The sequence below is a fragment of the Eumetopias jubatus genome, unplaced genomic scaffold (assembly GCF_037043125.1).
Source record: "Eumetopias jubatus isolate StellerSeaLion01/CBP00866 unplaced genomic scaffold, mEumJub1_p1.0 scaffold_10, whole genome shotgun sequence".
Classification (NCBI taxonomy): Eukaryota; Metazoa; Chordata; class Mammalia; order Carnivora; family Otariidae; genus Eumetopias; species Eumetopias jubatus.
The window spans coordinates 92,572,830-92,592,060 of record NW_028274816.1 but is presented as its reverse complement, the minus strand read 5'-3'; the positions used below and the strand labels follow the sequence as shown (position 1 = coordinate 92,592,060).

General features: G+C 51.9%; 1 protein-coding gene across 3 annotated transcripts in view; it reads left to right on the top strand.

The window, feature by feature from the left end:
- The window catches only part of ARSG (arylsulfatase G), a 101,926-nt gene that overhangs the window by 72,946 nt on the left and 9,749 nt on the right, over positions 1–19,231 (top strand). For all 3 annotated transcript variants that reach the window (XR_015769312.1, XM_028112882.2, XM_028112883.2), the window contains 3 exons: positions 1,434–1,630; positions 2,538–2,618; positions 13,792–13,900. Coding sequence is in view for 2 of the 3 variants with exons in the window: in XM_028112882.2 (XP_027968683.2) it covers positions 1,434–1,630; positions 2,538–2,618; positions 13,792–13,900 (387 nt within the window). In the remaining variant the exon portion in view is untranslated. The remainder of the gene's footprint in view (positions 1–1,433; positions 1,631–2,537; positions 2,619–13,791; positions 13,901–19,231) is intronic.

Here is a 19,231-nt window from a genome sequence, read left to right as displayed (position 1 = left end):
CTACTGAGCATTTGAAATAGTCGGCTTGGGCAACTGAAACACTGAACTAAATAGATAATATATATCACATAATATATAGAATTCTTATATATGCACATATAGTGATAAATATACATGACATAAAATCTACCTTCTTACGTGTACATTTCAGCAGCGTGAAGTACATTCACGTTGTTATACAACCATCACTGCTATCGGTCCGCACAACTTTTTTTCATCATCCCAAACTGAAACTCTGTACTTGTTGGATGCCAATTTCCCCTTCCCTCCGGTCTCAGTACCCAATGTTCTACTTCCTATCTCTACAAAGTTGCCCACTCTCGGGACCTTCTCTCGGTGGAATCCTATAGTGCTTGTCCCTTGGCGCCAGGCTTTTTTCACTTAGCCTAGCGTCTTCAAGGCTCATCTGTGAATTAGCAGGTGAGACACTGAATTCTTAGTTTTATTTAATTTTCATTCCTTGAAACCTAAACAGCCACACGTGAGTCGTGGCCGCTGCATTGGGCAACGCAACTAGAAATGTCGCAGAGAAACTGTTGGTTAAGATGGAGGCGAGGCCCCTGTTGTGGGACTTGTGTCCTGAGTTTTATGGCTGTCGATGACGAGAGCTGAGTACCGGCACAGTCCCGATCAGGGGGCCCCGGGAGTCGGGACGCAGGGGGCTCTGCAGGGCGCGGTTTGAGGCCGAGCCGGGGAGCACTCAGAAGACTTGATGCAGGGTGGTGTAAATTGGGGTAAGCTAAATAATCGAGGGCCAGCTTGAAAATCTTATCTCTGGGGGAGCTGGTGTAAAAAAGACCCACACTTCTATCACCTCTCTGTACCAACTTAATTGGTCCCCCCAAAGACACCCTCCCCTGAAGGTGTGGCCTGTGGGAGGGGGCTCCATGAAGGTTCCTGCTGCTTCTGGAGGGTCGAGGCTGGAGTTCCGCGGCTGGCTGGATCCTGTTCCTTGCCTAGGGGTTGAGGAGGGGGACAAACAGGAAGCAGAGACCCCCAGGCTCTCTCCCCCCCCCGCCGCCCCAGAGCGGAATCAGCAGGGTTAGAACAGGGGCAGCCAGCAGCCCGGGTCTCTAACAGGGCCTTGATCTAGATATTCCCGGTGGTCACGTGCGTCCTTGGAATGGCCTGTGATCAATGCGAGTCATCCACGCATCTTCTGGAAAGGGCCGAGGCTGGGAAGGGATGTGATGGCCTGGATGCTTTGAAAGAGCAGAGACGGTTTTCAACTATTGCAATGACTCCCGGTTTTTAACTGGCTGACCAGATGACCTCCACATGCCCCTGTAGGGCTGTAGACTGATGTGTACTTCCTGAGTTCCCGGGGCAGAAGGCGTTCTGCGGCTCTTCTATGAGGCAAAGGAGAGACACGGAGAGCCTGGACAAACCAGCAGAGCCTTCTGGAGAATTACCTCTTGCCTCTCCCGTTTCAGCACCAGTGGAAAGCCCTTCCTGCTATACGTGGGCCTGGCCCACATGCACGTGCCCTTATCCAGAACGCAGCTCTCAGCAGACCCACGGGGCCGAAGGCCATATGGCGCAGGTCTCCGGGAGATGGACAGCCTGGTGGGCCAGATCAAGGACAAAGTTGACCGCACAGCAAAAGAAAACACATTCCTCTGGTTTACAGGTGAAGTAGTCACATCCAGCCAGCTCACTGAGGTCTGATGGATAACCCTGCCCACGCCCCCTCTGAAGAGCAGAATCCGGCTAAGCGATCCTCTTTCACAGGGCAGGGGGCTTGCTTTGAACTTGGCGTCCTGCTAGTGTTTGTTGGCCTGAGTGCTGAGCACCTGCCCACTGGGGCCTCCAAGGCTGAGCCGCTGGAAAAGTTTGCACAGATAGCAGGTACCCTGCTGGCCTCCTCTGTATTGATTTAGGGCCATCTGGGCAGTGACTTTGACATTGCAAACCTGTGTAGTCCTCGGGTGCTTCTCAGGTTTCCTCCTCACCATCTTCCCGGTCCCAAAGACTCCAGTTGTCACCAGTCACCTGTTGGCTGAGTGGGCAGAGCTAGTGAGCTGTTTAGAGGGCCTACTGAGGCATTGTGGGTCCCGGGATGAAAGCACTGCTTTCAGGGCAGGCAGAGACCCGGGCCTAAATCTGTCCTTTACTATTGGAAAAGGCTCTTTACCTTCTCTGAGCCTGTTTCCTCCTGTGCAAAACTGAGCTCACAATAGCATCCACTGCATAGCGTGTTGGACAGTCATGAGATAACGTCAGGGAAGCGTGGGGTGCATCCTAGGCGCTCAAGAAAGAGCTGCAGGGCTAAGACAGTTGTAAAACTAGATGAGAAGGTAATAGTATCTAAGACGAGAACCTCACCCTGGGGCTAGCTTGGAGCAGGGAAAATCCCACCTCTCTAAGAGCCCACCAGAGGCAGGCCTCATATAACAGATCATTCTTCAGGGGCAGGGATCATATTTTTTTACAGTTTCTTCTCCTACTGAGACAGGGATATGGGATCAGGGAGGGAGAATCGGCAAAAGCGTCCACGAGCCTATTGATTGCTACATGTTGCTTCTTTTGGTTTCCAGGAGACAATGGCCCGTGGGCTCAGAAGTGTGAGCTGGCAGGTAGCGTGGGTCCCTTTACTGGATCGTGGCAAATTCATCAAGGTAGGGATTCGGCTGGGGTTGGTGCATCCCGCAGGGGTTGCTGAGCCCAGGTCGGGCTGTGGGGTCTGTCTCTGGGATGACCAACTCCTATGTAGGCCTTCTGGCCAGCATTACAAAACACAGACAAGTTGATCACCAGCTGCCAGCTCGTGGGGAAGAAATAAACTGAGAGATGAGAGTTTCTATTGAGCCTGGACCACCCCTTTCTCTCCTCCTGCCTCCCACCGCCCCTGGCCTCCCTCAGGGGATGGGCCCTCAGTCCATGGACCTTCCAACTAATACACTTCACCTTGACTTTCATCCCCCTGCCCTTGCTTGTCCTCCTTGCTTTCATGGCTTTCCTTTTTTATTTTTTTCAGTCATCTCTCCATCCCTCCAACCATGAATCATTTCATTCATTCAGGAAACATCCAGGGCATAAATACGCAAGGTTTTTATACACATTATCCCTGAACCTTACAATGTGGGAAGGTAGGTAGTAACACCTCTATTTACAGATGAATAAGGAGAGCCTCAGAGAGGCTAAGAACTTGCCCAAGGTCACACAGCTTGTGAGGAGGGAGCCAGGCTTGCTCCCCAAGTTAAAGTCAGTGATCTCCCCACCACATGACACTCTTTCCAGTTAAACCTCCCTGAGCCCCCAGCTCAGTGCCCATGTGCTCTGGGAAAGCTGCCCCCCAAGGACCTCACTTTTTTTTTTTTTAAGATTCTATTTATTTTTTTTGACAGAGAGACACAGCGAGAGAGGGAACACAGCAAGGGGAGTGGGAGAGGGAGAAGCAGGCTCCCTGCTGAACAGGGAGCCCGATGCAGGACTCGATCCCAGGACCCTGGGATCATGACCTGAGCCGAAGGCAGACGCTTAACGACTGAGCCACCCAGGTGCCCCAGGACCTCACTTTCTAAGATAGCTGCTGGGCTGGGGACAGTTTGGCAATAAGGACCAAAGGCTTGGAAAATATGCCTGTTGATGCCTGAGTTCTTCCTGATTAGGCAGGTGCACAATGATACATATGAAAGTATGGTCATCATACCGGTTTAAAAAAAAATAGTTGGGCATTACCCAAGTGTCCAGCAAGAGAGGAGTGTGTACAGAAATAGTGATATGCACATTTAAGGACATTCTAAGGAACCGCTGAAATGATGCATATTATTGACCTGGAAGCATTCACCTTAGATACTTTTCAGTGAGGAAAGCAGGTTACAAAGCAATATATAAAGTTTGATTTTATTATATGAAAATAAGCATACCAATTCTCAGAAGAAGTCTTGAGAGAGGTATCAAAAGTTAACGAAAGATTAGCAGTGATTACCTTTGGGTAGGGGAAGGAAGGTTTACCTGTGATTTTTTTTCTCGCAACAAAGTGGTCTTATTTGTGTCCTAAAGGATTAAAATAAATCTTTTGGAAGGTGCTTGTGTCCCAGGGGTTGAGAGGTGGGGTTGGGGGGATCCCCCCCTCCCTGGGCCAGGTTTTCCCAGCTCCAGAGCTATGGCTTCCACAGTCTCCAGGTCAGAGGACACAAACTGCTTTTCCTATAAGTCTGGCAGAGTATTTGTAGTTACCTAGAAACTAGAACGTTCGTGCATCTCATGGCTGGTGGCGAGAAGGAAGTGCTGATCATTCATTTTTATTTGTCACCTTTAACCTGGTGTCGGTCCAATCAGATGCCTCGAGAACTTCACAGGTGAGAGCGTCTGTGGCCAGGTCTTGTGCCTGGAGATTCCGAGTTGGGGGTCAGGAAAACTGGGTGCCACCTCCCCCTAACCTGCCCCGTGACCAGCCGGCTTCATCTTCATCCATTGTTTCTCTTCATACTTATTGACCTCTTTGACCGGTCCTGGTCAGGAACACTCTCTGGAGAAACGGGGAGAAAAAGGTGCCAGGATTAGAGGAGGTGTAAATGTGCCTCGTCCTTGCAACAACAGGCTAGAGAGATAGGTGGGAGCTGGGAGCGTTTTTTTTGCGTTAGCTGATTATAATTGCTCCTCTCCGTACCTGGAGTGCCTGGAATACCCTCAGCCCCAGGCTCCTGGCTTCAGTGCTCAATTGGAAAGAGCCTGGAGTCAGGACTCTCCAGGGTCAAATTCCAGAAGGCTATGGAGACCTTGGATGGGGCGGGTAAACCTGCGTCAGTAGGAGGCTCCTCTGTGGATAGCTCTCTGTTCCCTAGGATGACCTCTGATCTCCTATGTAGGCCTTACCTTGTCTGTCTCCCCTTTCTGAGACAGTTCTGAAATAGTGAATTAGGTGTAGCGAGGGGGAGCGGGGCTGTTCTTTGAGGGAAGTACTTTGCCCCGGGAGAAGCGCAGTTATAAGGGGCGTCTGGGTGGCGCAGTCCGTTAAGTGTCTGTCTCTTGGTTTCAGCTCAAGTTGTGATCTCAGGGTGGGGGGATCGAGCCCCGCGTCGGGCTCTGTGCTGGGGACGCAAAGATCAATAACGCCCCTGGCTTTAAGGAGTGACGGTCTGGAGCAGTGTTTCCCAGACTTTAATGTGCAGACAGTCCCCTGGGGATCCTGCAGTTTGGACTCAGTAAATCTGGGATGGCCAGGGACATTTTGCATTTCTAACAGGCTCCTAGGCAACACTGAGGTGGCTGGTCCAGGGATCAGCCCCTGGAGCCACCGAGCCGGAATATCCACGTGGAAACCGTATGAGTCTGCAACTTTCAGATTGAGACCAGTAGTCATCAGGCTATGGTCCCAGACCCGCAGCGGTAGCGCCACCTGAGAACTTGTTAGAAGCGTGAATTCTAGGACCTCTCCCCGAACCTGCTGAGTCAGTTTCTGAGGGATCCTGGCAATCTGTGTTTTACTGTGTCCTTCCGGGTGATTTTTTGATGCAGGTTAAAATCTGAGTGCCACTGTCGAGAGCTACCCTGTCTCGTACGCCAGGCACGCTGGCCACACTTCAAGGGCTCAGAAGCCACATGTGGCTGGTGGCTGCCATACTGGACAGTGCGAATAGAGAACATTTCCATCATGGGAGGCACTTCCATTGGACAGTGCTGGGAGCCTCCACTGAGGCAGGAGATTGTAATCCGGGGTAAGGAGTCCAAGATAAAGGGGACCCCACACCGGAGGGAGACAGGAAGGCTTTCCCTGAGTGGTTTGAGTTTTGAAGAATGAGTAGGCCACAGCTAGGGATTCGCAGGGGAGGGGGCCGTGAGCAGCCTGGCCAGGGCTGTCTGGAGCTCTCGGGAGTGGATAAAGTACGGGGAGGCAAGGCCAAAGGGAGAGCCGGGCCTGGGGGTCAGGGCTCTTTTGTTTTCGTTCAGACCATTTTGGCCTTAATTCTAAAGAAATGTGGAATCTTGGAAAGGTTTTATGAGTAAAGGCGACATGATTCCATTTTATTTGAAGTGAGATTCTGTAACATAAGATTAACCCTGTTGATGTATACAGTTCAGTGGCACTGAGCACATTCACTGCGTGGTGCAGCCATCACCTCTGCTGAATCCCCAGACATTCCCTCCCCCTCTCCCCACCGCCCAGTGAAAACTGCATGCACCTTCAACACTTGCCCACCCCCCCTTCTCCAACTCTTCCCGGCCCCTTGTTCAGGTTTAAAAGACCCCTCTTACATCAGCGGGGCTGAGGGCGGGGAGGGGGCAAGACTAGACTCATTTCCACCAAGCCCTGGATGATAAATGAGAACAGCAGGTGACAGAATCCCCAGCAATATAGGAGGACACCTCAGCAATCTTTATTCCAGCCACCCTGTCGGCCACACAAGGAAACCGAGGTGGAGCAGGGCAGAGGGCTTTCCAAGGCCAGCCATTGGTCAAGGGGGCCGTGTCATTTGACTTCCACCAGCTCATTACTCAGCCTGCATGATGGTTGTTACTCACACCGTGTTTTACCCAGCTAACTGCTCAGCCGTCTGGAAAATCCTGTGTTGCTTCTTTGGACCCCATGGTCATCAAAGAAAATCTTTCGCCCGTGGAACAATGTGAATCTTTCTGAATCTGCAGGAGGCAGAATGGAGAGGTGGAGGGAGCTAAGGGCTTTGGAAGCCCCATTGGGGCTCGAGTCTTGACTCAGCTTAAGAATCCGTGCCCACCGGGCCCCTCCCCTGGACAGCCCAGTTCCCTCCCCTGTAAGGTGGGGCTGTAGACCCCGCTCGCAGGACGGCTGGGAGAATCAACTGCGGTACTGCCCACGAGGCACCCAGCCCTGTGTGTGTCTGCTCCTAACCCCCATGATTCTCCATGTCCTCATTCCCTGCTGAAACAGACCAGTCGGTGTTCACTAAACTAAACCGGTCAGTGTTCATGTCTAGCCCCACCGAAGGCCGTGAGCAACTTAAATAACATATGGATGCCTCTCCAAGTGTTCTGAGCCTCCATCTTGGGAAGCTTTGCTCTGAAGCTGGATTGCAGTCTCCCCATTTCATGCTCTGGTGAATGTGGATCTTTTTACTTGGAGCACATATTTTGGAATATGTGTGTGCCAAGGGTCATCACAGTGTCTTCAGCCCAAGTCCGGTTCCTTGTGGGATAGTTGGTTAACAGTCAGGAAAGCTAAACTGGTCAGTATTAATGTCTGGCCCTACCAGAAATAGCCAGTAGCATCTGAGGATGAAACATGAATGAAGTATCTCCAGGAAACAGTCTGGCTTAACTATTTTTGAAAATATAACTTTTCCCCCTCTCTCTGCTGCTCTAGATGTTGCTTTTACATAGGACCAGAAAATGGAAATTTTCACAGCTAAATCATGTGTGTGTGTTTCCTCTGATCCAACAGAGCTAACCTATTCATAGCAAATAACATTATAATATTAATAAACTTAAAAAAAGAGAGAGAACACTCTTTTGGGGGGCGAGGCATAAACACATGCAGCTTAATGTGGGGGTGGGGTGGGGCACAGCACTGAATTCTCGGTGGGGAGGGGGCCAGATGCCATTCTCTTCTTTTCTCAGGAAAGCCTGAAGGTGAACTTTGCCTAGGGGTAAACACTTCCCCTTCCTCATTCTCCAAACCAGCTTCCCCTCTGGCTCCTCCACAGCCCTCCTCCTCCTCCTCCTCCCTGCTTGGGGGAGAGAGCCCTGGGGTGGAAGGGGCGAGGCAAGGGGGCTCAGGTCACAGGAGGGAGGCTGGGGGTCCCTCTGGACCACCTGCTCCTCCTCATCCAGGTTCCTCTTCAGTGGGATGCCTGCACATCCTGCTGTAAGGGGCCGGTCTTGAGAGCAGATGAAAGGGAGAAGGCAGTCAATGTTTTCGCAACAGAGTAGGACAAACAGTACCCAGAGCCCTGCTTCTTTCTCCCCGTAGCCAGCCTGCTACGTCAGGCCACGCGCTGCCTTCCCCTGTTCCCGGGGCCCGAGGCCCCCCTCCTTGTCTTCCCTTTCCTTTCCTGGCCGAGCCGCCTTGCTCAGCTGATGGGATGAGGCAGTGTCTCCTGGAGCCATCCCTTCACCCTGTGCAGGAGTGAGGATGCTCCTCTGGGCTTGGCCTGCGCCCTGCAGGGTTGAGGAGAAACTTAACCAGGGGGCTGGGGACAGAGCAGAGCGCCCCTACTTCCTCTCAAACCAAGAGGGCCTTGAGGGGCATGCGCACAGCTGATGTGGAGCCCCCCGGGGCCCCAGGGCGGCCCTGGCTCACAGGAGCTGTCCCTCCCTTCCCCACTCCAGACCTATTTCCTACCCCGGACAGAACCAGCACCTTGTTTGTCCCCTAACTGACTGCTCCTCTGTCTGGAAAATCTTTTCTTGTTTTATTTGAAGAGCAGAACTGTTCCTTCCTCCCCCTTGGTGATGAGGAAACATTCTGTTGAATTTGGCATCCTCAGCTTCTAGGAGACCTTGGTTGTTTGTAATTTGATGCTATCAGGTTGTTGCATAAGCTTTCCCACTGGGAAGCAGGCTCCGCATCCTGGGCCTTCTGTTCTGCTTGGGGGCGGGGTGGGGTGCAGAAAGGTCAGAGGTGGGGCTGGGTGAGGGAGAGAGAGACAGGGGATGTTGGCTCTTGGCCCTGGCGGAGGGGAGGGGGGTGGGCAGGGCCAGCTGGTGGGGACCCAGTGGAAGTCAAATTGTGTCTCCTTCTGGGACATTGGCCACCCGGCTTGGAATGTCCCCATCACTGTGCTCAAGGCCACCCCAGGCCAGCCAGAGTCCTCGCTCCAAACAGAGGCTGCTCTGCCCTATGTTTCTAGAAAACTAGTGTGCTATGGGTATCCTTGGCAAGGACACGTATTTATATTTAGAAACGAAGCCTGCTTCTTTAGAAGGTTATAGAATGCACACTGCTCAGGACAGGCCTGTCCTTCTACCCAAGTCACAAATACAAATGCCAGGCAGGTAATATAAACGAAAGCATGTTTGTTTTCCGAAGTCGTGGGCAGTGTTAGGGATTCAGTAAACTGGAGAGAGGGCCCTGTCTATTAAAAATTAGTCCAGAAAACACTGTTTGTGCCAATCCCAACTGTCAGAGGGCCGGATTTAGTGTGTGCAACTTCTGCTGTTTTTCTCTCTCTAGGTAGTTTTGTTTGTTTGCTTGTTTTTGGTTTTTTGGATGGCATTTGTTGGGCACTGCCGGCAGGCACTATGCCAAAGGAGCTGGCTCAGAACTTTATCTACATTATCTTTTTTTTAAGATTTTATTTATTTGAGAGAGAGAGCGCATGTGAGAGAGAGAGAGAGAGCGCGCGCGCGCACATGCACACATGAGGGGGGGAGGGGCAGAGGGAAAAGCAGGCTCCCTGCTGAGCAGGGAGCTCCACAGAGGACTTCGATCCTGGGGCCCTGGGATCATGACCTGAGCCGAAGGCAGCCGCTTAACCGACTGAGCCACCCAGGCACCCTATATGCATTATCTTCTGTAACTCACCACCCCATGAGATAGGTGCAGTCATTTTTCCCCTTCACAGCTGAGGAGATGGAGTCTGAGGGAGGTTAAGAATTCTGCCCAAGGCCACACGTTGAGAAGGGAAGGGCACCCAGACCTGCCTGACTCCAAAGGCACCCTCATCTTCCTACTTCCCCTGCTAATATTTCTCAGACTCCGGTCCTCAGACCACTGGCATCAGAATCACCTGGAATCAGAGCCCCACCCTAGACATACTAAGTTAGAATCTCTGGGGGCCCTTCCGGTGCTTCTTCTGTACTGAGAACTTTGCGAACCTCCTTATTGGCCAGGCTGCCTTTGTGACTCTGTGAAGCATGGCAGGGTGTCCTTCCTGGGAAAGACCTCTACTCCCCAGCGCACGGGGCGGCGGGGGTGGGGTGGGGTGGGGGGTGAGTCTTCCTCGGCCTTCCCTGTCCTCAGTGCATCATGGAATGCCACTTCACTTCCGCAGCCAGGGAAGAAGAAGAAAGCAAATTCATGAATCATGGTTCTGTTTATGTTTTGGTTGCTGAGGCTAAATATTTATTGCTTTAAGTAAGAGGTTCTGCCTTAATTAGAGTCATAACTAACCACAAGTGCACTAGAATGTGTTCTCACGCCCATAAGACATGCATTTCTCCATAGAAAGCCAAATGTCACGAACACTTGTAATGTGCCGGTGCCACTGATCAAAGTACTAAGGTTTATCTGAAGTGACGAAGAGCTTTTGAAATCAAAAAGTGCGCAGAAGTTTAATTTGAAATCAAAAAGTGCATAGAAGTTCAATTTATGGACTTAGCTATTATGCTCACTTCCTGTAGCTAATAGGCTTACATTTATGATCCTACAGCATAAAGGTATAAAGGTGTGGGCAATATAAAACTTATGCTTAGGAGCGCCTGGCTGGCTCAGTCAGTTAAGCGGTTAAGTGTCGGCCTTCGGCTCAGGTCATGATCCCAGGGTCCTGGGATGGAGCCCCACATCAGGCTCCCTACTCTGTGGGGAGTCTGCTTCTCCTTCTCCCTCTGCCCCTCCCCCTGCTTGTGCTCTCTCTATCTCAAATAAATAAATAAAATCTTTTTAAAAAAACCCAAAAACTTATGCTTAAAATTGGAGATAAGCCACATCTAATTTTGAAACGCACTGTGTCCACTTCCTGATTTTGCCCCTTACCCGGTATCCTTGCCCTTGTCCTAGATGGGCTCTCTCTACATTAAGTCACCAGGAGTGACCTGTCCTAGATGGGCTCTCTCTACATTAAGTCACCAGGAGAGCCCTTGTCCTAGATGGGCTCTCTCTACATTAAGTCACCAGGAGTGAACTTCTAAGTATCATCTTTAGAAGATATTAATGTCCAGGTACCATCCCAGGCAAATTAAGTCATAATTTCTGGGAAAGGAAACTTAGCCTGGGTATTTTTTAGAAGCCCCCCTAGGGATCCGAATATGCATTCAGGGATGGGTGGGAGCCACTGTCCTAGAATAATGGGTGAGGGTCTGGCTCTGTCGTTAGACCTGGATTCAAATCCTAGCACTGGCATTTGCTAGCTGTGTGACCTTTGGCAAATGACTTAACCTCTCTGAGCTTCGGTTTCTACATCTAAAAAATGGGGATAATAGTGCCTAGCTTGCAAGGTTGTCATTAGGATTAAATGAGACAATGCAGGGAAGCACTTAGCATTATGCTTAGAGGTACTTTAACTTGGTACTTAGGGAGGGCTCAATAAATGGGAGATATTATTGTTACTGTAATTACCATGTTTTACTCAGAATGAGTTTCCACTAGTGGGAGCAGGTATCACTGCAGAGTACTGGGGGACCAGGGGCAGCTATCCTGGGACTCAGCCTTAGCTAGTGCAGATAAACTGAAACAAACACTGTTAGATGTTTCTGATAATCAGATGCCACAACTCTGGGGACCCACCGAGGATGCTAGTGGAATCTTTTTAAATTTTGTCCACCTAGCAGTGCCAATGAGATACTGGGATTCAGAGCGAGACAATTCCACGCTGAGGGGGATTTAAGAAAAAAATTGTTTCAATTGAAGTGTAATTCACATACCGTGTTCTGTTAGTCTCAGGTGTACAATGTCATGATTCAACAAGGTGGATCTGTTTTATAATTGCTTACTCACACTCTGGACTCCTTCAAGATAAAATTCCGCTCTAGGAGGAGATCTGTGGGTCTGGCTGGAATATGTAATTGTGTCTTCCTGTTAAAGCCAGAAGCCACAGTGCAGACATCACTGGCTGGCCAGTCCTGACGACCCAGAGGGGATCGCTCCTCAAGTGGCCATACACAGCCATCCGCTTTCTCCTAACTCCAGAATCTTTCCGTGTGGACTGTCCACTCTGTGGACACACACACTTTTTATAGCTGGCTGGATTCCTCCTAATCCCTCCAGCTTTCAACCCGCTGCTGAAATAAGGCAAACGTATCAAGCGATTTTTTTTCTCTGAAAACCGAATTAGGAAAACCAGTTGCCTGAAAAAGAGCAACACAAAAGGTCATGGCGCACAACAGAACCCCTAGTGGTGAAGGCCAATTAGCAAAAGTATTAAGGAGGTGCTAGTTGTTCTTCTGGAAACATGCTGGAGGCAGAGACCCAGCCCTGGTGCCCCAGCCCCCGCCCCCCCCCATGCCTTCACTCACTCCTGTCTCCTGCATGACTGTCCTTGGAACTCTGGGCTCGCTTCTTCCAACTGGAGGCTTCACTTGTCCTTCGCATCTGGCCTCAGAAATGAAGAGAGTCTGTTTGAATTTTGTGCAGCGTGGATATGCAAAAAACAGGCTCCCTATTTTCACCCATCTTTCCGCCCCCCCCCCACCAGCTTCCATACAGATGCCCGTCCCTGGCCGTGGGGGTGGTAGAATTATCTGCAGGGCTCTAGCACATGCAATCGGGGATGCTTCCTCTCTGCTCTTTGGCCTTGAGCTGCAGCATGAGTTATGCATTCCAAAGCCACGTGGGAGTGCGGTTCAGGCTTGCTGCAGCTCTGGATTCCCTGTTCCATGTGCGTGAAAAATTGAGAGTGGGCTCTGTACGTCTTTATGGGAAGGGCGGCTCTCCACAAAGAGCCGAGCGCTTCCCATTCAGCCTGCCCAACTCCACTTGGTTTCGAGAGTCCCACACCCCTGAGCATAAACAGTCTATAGACGTGAGTTGTTTTATGTTTTGTTTCTTACTTCAACACTTGGGGGACTCCAAAGCTGGTTATGAGAAAATCCTAAGAATGCCGAGCATTTCCGGTAGGGTGTGCTGGGCCAGGGACATCAAAGGTTCTGTTTGCAGCTGTGTGAGTACAGAGCGACAGACGCCTGGGTCTTGTAGCCCCCATCCCGCCCATAATCACTGCTTTCCTATTCGCGCCAGCCAAACATGGGGAAGTTGCATGACCACGATATGTGTGAGCCACATACAGTGTTTGCCTTGGAAGGGCTTTCTACACGCTAACTTTGTGGAATCCTTGGCTCATCTAGGATGAGGGTGGGGTGTGTGTGGGAGTGGTGGGGATGGTCATGGTTAATTCAATGCTACATGATTTCAGGATGTTTCCATAAAACATGACCTCATCTCTTCCAGCCCGCTGGTCATCGTTATATTGGTGGTCACTTTTGACTTCGTGGTTACGAAAATAATTCCTTTAATTACCAAAGCGGAAATTCATAGATTGCACATAGATTGTTCTTACCCGACCCAGCCGCCCCCCCCGCCCCCCGCCAAGAGGCAAGAGGTCCGAGCTATTACTAATGCTGTCTCCACGACACAGGAACGACTCATTAACTCAAAAGAAAAACAAAACGAAGTGAAGCAAAAACCAAAATACAACAATAAAGTCTGTGCCAGATCAGTTGTTGGGCGTTGAGCAGATTAAATAGCTGGGGGAGTTGCAGCCTTTCTCTCTTTTCAAATAATTGTCTTTTTTTTTTTTTTTTTAAATCCTAAACAGTCACATTATGATCAGTAGGAAGAAAAAAAAAAGTCCTTTTTATACAACCTGTTTGTTAAATATGTACTATGTCCTGGGTGTATGAGACTGATGGAGTCTCATGGTGTAGAGCTATACCATCAGCGAGTCAATGAACAAACCAGACAATTCAAAGTATTAGAATTGTCATGAAAAAAATAAAGTGACATGGTTCAATAGAGAGTGACAGAAGCAACTGTTTACCTATGTTGAATCCAGGAGAATAAGAATAAGAACATGGAATGAGAGATGTGAGCTAGAGCGGTAAAAAGAGCTGGTTATAAAAGAAGTCCTTCCTTTGTGGGAGTGATCTGAGACTCTCAGGATGCCTTTAGGAAAGGACCGTGGTCCCGGAGAACCGACTGTATGTGTCCCGTCACAGGGGGAAGTCCGGCCAAGCAGACCACGTGGGAAGCAGGGCACCGGGTCCCCGCTCTGGCTTACTGGCCCGGCAGAGTTCCTGTCAATGTCACCAGCACCGCCTTGTTAAGGTATGAAACCCCGACTCTCTTGAAATGTTGGGATGCAGAGCAAGAAAATCATAGACCAACGCCTCAGTGGTAGATACCTCAAGAAGAGTGGCCTCCTCGGCCACCTGCCTTGGCCAGGTGCTACCAGGTACCCCCAGAGCTCTGAGTGCCACAGCTCCCATCTCCCGGTAGGCAATCCCCGGTGCTAGTTAAAGCCGCAGTGGCTCTTTGCAGGCCGTCCTCTGGGGATCATGTTGGAGTGAAGAGGGGACTGGGTGGGTTTCGTGGTCTTGATGCCGAGCCAGGGTGGTGTCTGCTGACACTGTGGGGGCAGAGAGGTTTGCATCCGCATCTCGCCTTTGGGTCTGGGCTCAGCTGAAGGGAGGGAATAGACCACTGAAACCATTCCATCCTCGGGGGTAGGGCAGGTGGCTGCAGGGCGCCCGTGTGAAGCCAGCGTGTCACCAGCCATCATGGGGCCCAAGAAAGGAATCTAGGTGTCCACCTGCCCTGGAGGGGGAGGGAGAAGGAGGTGGCCCCACCAGGCTGGCAAGGAAAGAATGGACTGTAGGTGAGGCCATTCCTACCTCTGGCAGGGAAGCTTCTCCAGTGGGGTGAGTTCACGGGCTGCTCCCTTAAGTAGAAGGATGACTGTAAATAAGATCGTCTCCCTCCCTCGCCCTTATCTCCTTATGAAGGCAGATCCCGGAGCCTGAGTCTCCTTGGCACGGCCCGCGGCTGTGCTGTGCCATTCTGAGAGGAGCTGCTTGCAGCCCTCCATAACCGAGACTTACGACGGGAACTTGCCACTCCTTCGGATGGGGACCTCCTCTCCGTGGTTCTGCTCTGTGTTCACTGACAAGGGGGCCTGGGTGCTGCTCATGTGCTCAGAGCTTTTTGTCTGGTTAGAGACGGAATTGCTAGGCTCTTCCAATAGCTGAATGGGTTGTGGCCTAAGGAACACAGCCTCACAGAGGAAAACAAGCTTCCTGGGCTCCTTCCAGCATCCCCGGACCTGGTGGGGAGCAGTGAGAAAGACCGAAGCCCAGGGGAAAGCAAGGGTAAACAGCTCTGATGGCCGGGGTGGGGGAGCGGCGGGGGGGGTAGGCGCCATCCCTGGCAGCCTGGGGGCCCCCAAGACTCCAGGTCAGCCCTGTACAATACAGTCAGGAGGGGGCAGCGTGCTGTCGGCGGGGGGGGGGGGCTGCCAGCAGGTGTGACAGCAACAGCGTGGGCTGGAGTCTGATGTCAGGCCGGCTGGGAAGAGGGCCAGACGGGCTGCTTTTTATGGGGCTGACTTGGTGCAGTCGGGCCAAGTGTTCACAGGCTGGGCCGCACATGCACGAATTACTGGGCAATCTCTCAAGTTCCATCACCGAAAACCAAGCGCGTGCTTCTCATCTGAGAAGGGTTTTTGTACCTACAGTCAACCACAGCGCCACAAAAACAGTGCACCATCGCGTTAACGATTCAGGGCCTCAGAGGGGACAAATGACTTAGGGAATAGTTTGGTGACTGAAAAAAGCAAGTCTTGGCACAAGATAACATTTGTTTGGGGGCCCCTGGCGTTTTGCCAGGACAAGACTGATAACACCCCATCAGCTCCCCATAGGATATTTTCTTGGGTGTTAAAGTTGACCTAGTTGTAGCAGGGAAGTTTGTCTCCGTAGGATTCACCCCCTTGCTGTTTCCCTCCATAAGTCCATCCGTGTAGAGCTAACTTGGGTGGAGTGTCCTTCCTGCCAGAGACACAGGGCCATCAGGTGTCTCTTCCATGACTCCTTCAGGGTTCGTTCTAAGGAGAAGAGCCTTATGATCCATTTTCAAGAAACTGATGAGAATACTTCCTGTCCTTGGGCGCCCAACCAGGCGCTAGCACCCAGAGTGCTTAGCACTTGATTCCTCAGCGGGGGGGGGGGGATATAGATCTTCCAGAACAGAGATAACTCCCCTGAGCCATTCAGAGCTAAGGCCAGAGTTCCTTACACCTCAGTTCTGGTGGCCCTGAGCCATGATGAGAAGAGACAGGTTGATCTAAATACTCACATGAATACAGAAGAGTGAAGCGTGCGTTGGGGGTGGGGGACGAGGGACGAGGGGTGCAGACTAATTCCGTTGGTTCCCTTTCAGAGACACTGTGACTGTTCCATTGCACACCCATGTGACGAAACGAGGTCAAAGAAAGGTCTCACACATGTCCTGAACTCCAAAGCCCAGGGACACAATAACAGAGTGAGGGAATTCCTTTATTCAACAAATATTTATGGTTGTGTCCAGCTGCGGGTCAAGCATTGCTCTAGGGACCGGCGATGGAGTAGTGAGCAAACCAGACAGAAAGTTCCTGACGGTTAGGAGCTAACTCACCCTCAGGAGGGCAGGGCTTTGGCAGCGTCCATCAAAGGGCCCGGTGGTTTGAACCTCAGGCTCTAAGGCGGGGCAGCTCAACCCTGGCAATGTTGATCATGCTCTGCTGTGGGGGACTCCCCTGTGCACGGTAGAATGTCGAGTCATGTCCCTGGCCTCTACCCACTAGATGCTAGTGGCCCCTCCACCACCAGTCGTGACAACCAAAGGGCCTCCAGGCAGCACCAGGTACGCCTGGGAAGGACAGACTTGTGCTGGTTGAGAACCAGTTTTAATGCGATTTCTGGTGAAAAGAGGTGAAGTTTGTGCTCTGCATCTCTGAGCTGGGAGCCTGCCATCTCTGTTCAGAACAGAGCCTCAGAGATTCCTAGGCCAAGTACAAGGTGACCAGATCTCATTTGGAAAAACAGCTAAAGGTTCTGTTCAGTGGGGAGAGCAGATAGTCCCCTGGGGTGCCTGGTGGCTCTCTTGGGATACCCGAAGTGCTGTCAGTTGTGTGGGAGGGTGATTCGCCTGCCTCTGTCCTGTCCCGAGGCCCTGTCCCGGAAGTCGAAGCTACAAGAAGACCATGCTTGCGTCAGCGTCCTGTGGTTTAGGTGTCACCACGAGGGCAAGGTCTAGCCACACACCTCCTTTCAAAGTCCCCCACTCTTTCCCGTGGGCAGTGGGCGGTGGAGCGGGAGATGGGGAGAGGTCTCACACCCACCCCGCTCCTAGCTGTGCTCTGCCGGGTAGCGGATGTGCATGCTCTGTGGTGGGGGCTCCTGACACTCTGGGACCCCCGTGTTGCCTGGAAACAGTGTTGTGGGGTTTGCCTGCCTCTAAGAGGGACCTGAGACAGGGCCCTGGGGGAAGCTGCAGCCCCTCCACCATTCGCCAAGTGACTCAGGCCAGGAAGGGGTGTGTTCCTACTTTTCCCAGGGCTCGCAAGATGGAATTACAACAGGAAGAAACTTGCAACTAAATGTTTCAAGGAGCTGCCCCTCCCCGTCCTAGGGACGGTTCCCACTCTCCTGTGACCTGGAGGAAGTTCTGCGGTCCTCTCCCTCTGCGTTCAGGCCCACGCACCCCCGGTCCTTACCTTGGCATCCCCCTTGCCCTTCGTGCTTCCCGTCTTCAGATCACACCACCTTACCCCAGTTATAATGTCTCCGGCTTCTAGGAAACTCTTCCCTTCCCAGCTCTTCCCTCTGCCCTGGGATGCTCTCCCCGCAGCACACCCCAGCATGGCCCAGCCCCAGTTCCCATCCACACTTGTCCTTTGCTGCTGCTGGGCTGCCTGGGCGAGCTCCTGGCAGCCCTTGTACTCGGCTGGCCGGACCCCGCGGCATTGTCCCCATCGCCGGCTCTCCGCGCCCAGGTTCCTGTGGCAACACCTCGGAGAGGAACACAAGCACGCGTACTCCCTCTGGACAACTTTCAGTGCTCGGGCTGGCTGAGGCCATATTAAGAAAGAAAGAAGCTATTTTCATACGGGCAGCAGAACCTGCAAAGGTGGCCCCCTGCCCACTCTGATGGCAGCATTTTGTGTCACTGTGCAGAGAAAGCGCAGGCCCAGGGAAGTGGGTTTTCCTCCCTCCAGAAGGCAGGGCCGACTTGTCCCTTAGTCCGGGGCAGGGGTGGGGGGCAGGGCCAGGCCCATGAGATTTTTAGGGACGCAGGAGATTTTTAATTTCTTCTAAAATCAGAAGGAGAAAAAAGAACTTTTAGGTTGAAGAAAATGGTTTAATATATACTGTTTCCCTATGCATCTTTCTGTCAACACGGTTGTGAACTCGAATTTTTAATATTTTGTATGGAAGACAGGGCCCACAAAGAGCCCACAAAAGTCAGAATGTGGCCCTGCACAAAGCCTCCATCCCAAGTAGCATCAGCCGCAGAAACTTGAAAATGTAGGTTCTGGGTTTTTTTAATGTCTCTTTAAAGACTCTCAGGACCAGTTTCTTGGGTGGGTTTTGAGGTTGGGAGCCGCTGGGCTTCCTTTGGTGTAGGACCGACATTTTCTCTACGCTCACGCCTCAGCTGGGGGCCGAGCCCTGGGATGGCACGGGGGCCGTGAGTGCCCAGGAATCTCTCCCTCTTCCAGGGCTAACTTCGGGGGCTTGGCTTCCCCCAGCACGGAAGGAAAGACTGGGGGACAGCCTGGGCTTGGCAGTCAGTGCTGGATTGGCAAGTCATCAGAGATGTTGAAGATTTTCTCGTGGGCCAAGGTTTTCTTTATGCTCTGGGTGGGCAAGGTACCTCTGAGGACCTTGACCAATTCTGAGATGCTAGGGTCCCAAGAACATTAGACTTCATGCTTTCTTCCATTAGAGGATGTGAAGCCTCCTGATACCGGGGAGAAAACGTAAGATGGAAAGAGAAAGTATGCCATAGGTTCCAGTCGAACACAGATCCCGTTTTTCTGGCTCATTGATGTGACCCATCTGTGACGCCGGTCTCCCTTCGGGGTGCAATTTAGAGAAAGCTCGAACCAACAGCCCCCGGCCACCATGGCCTTCTCAGACTGCACTGCAGTGCTCTGTGTTGCCCAGTTTGTCCCAGGATCCTTGGACTCTGGACAGGTTTCTGGACTGTGCTGGACTCTGTTAGTGCTTACTCAGCACTCCTTGACTTGGCCCATGTGGGATGCCACCTCCTGGAACACGTATCTCTAGAGATAAGCCACCAGCTGTGTGAACCGTGAAAGCTGAAGGCAAACCAGAAACACTGTGCCATCGTCCAGGGAGAGATTCTGCCCTGGGGTTGTAGGCAGAGCCACACTGTGGGCAGAAGCTCAGTCCCTTCCCACACAGCCCCTCTTGCTGGGCAGAGAACCCCTCCCGGAACCTCAGGGTGGTGACAGTGGGAGATGTGTCCTCTGAGGCCTCCCTAAAAGTGTGCCTGAAACTCGGTGCTGTGCCCAGCCTCAGGCAAACCAGGGCCTCTCTCCGGGGGAGTACCCCTCGCCTTGGCCCTGCCTTCCTGACTGCATCACAGCCCACTGAC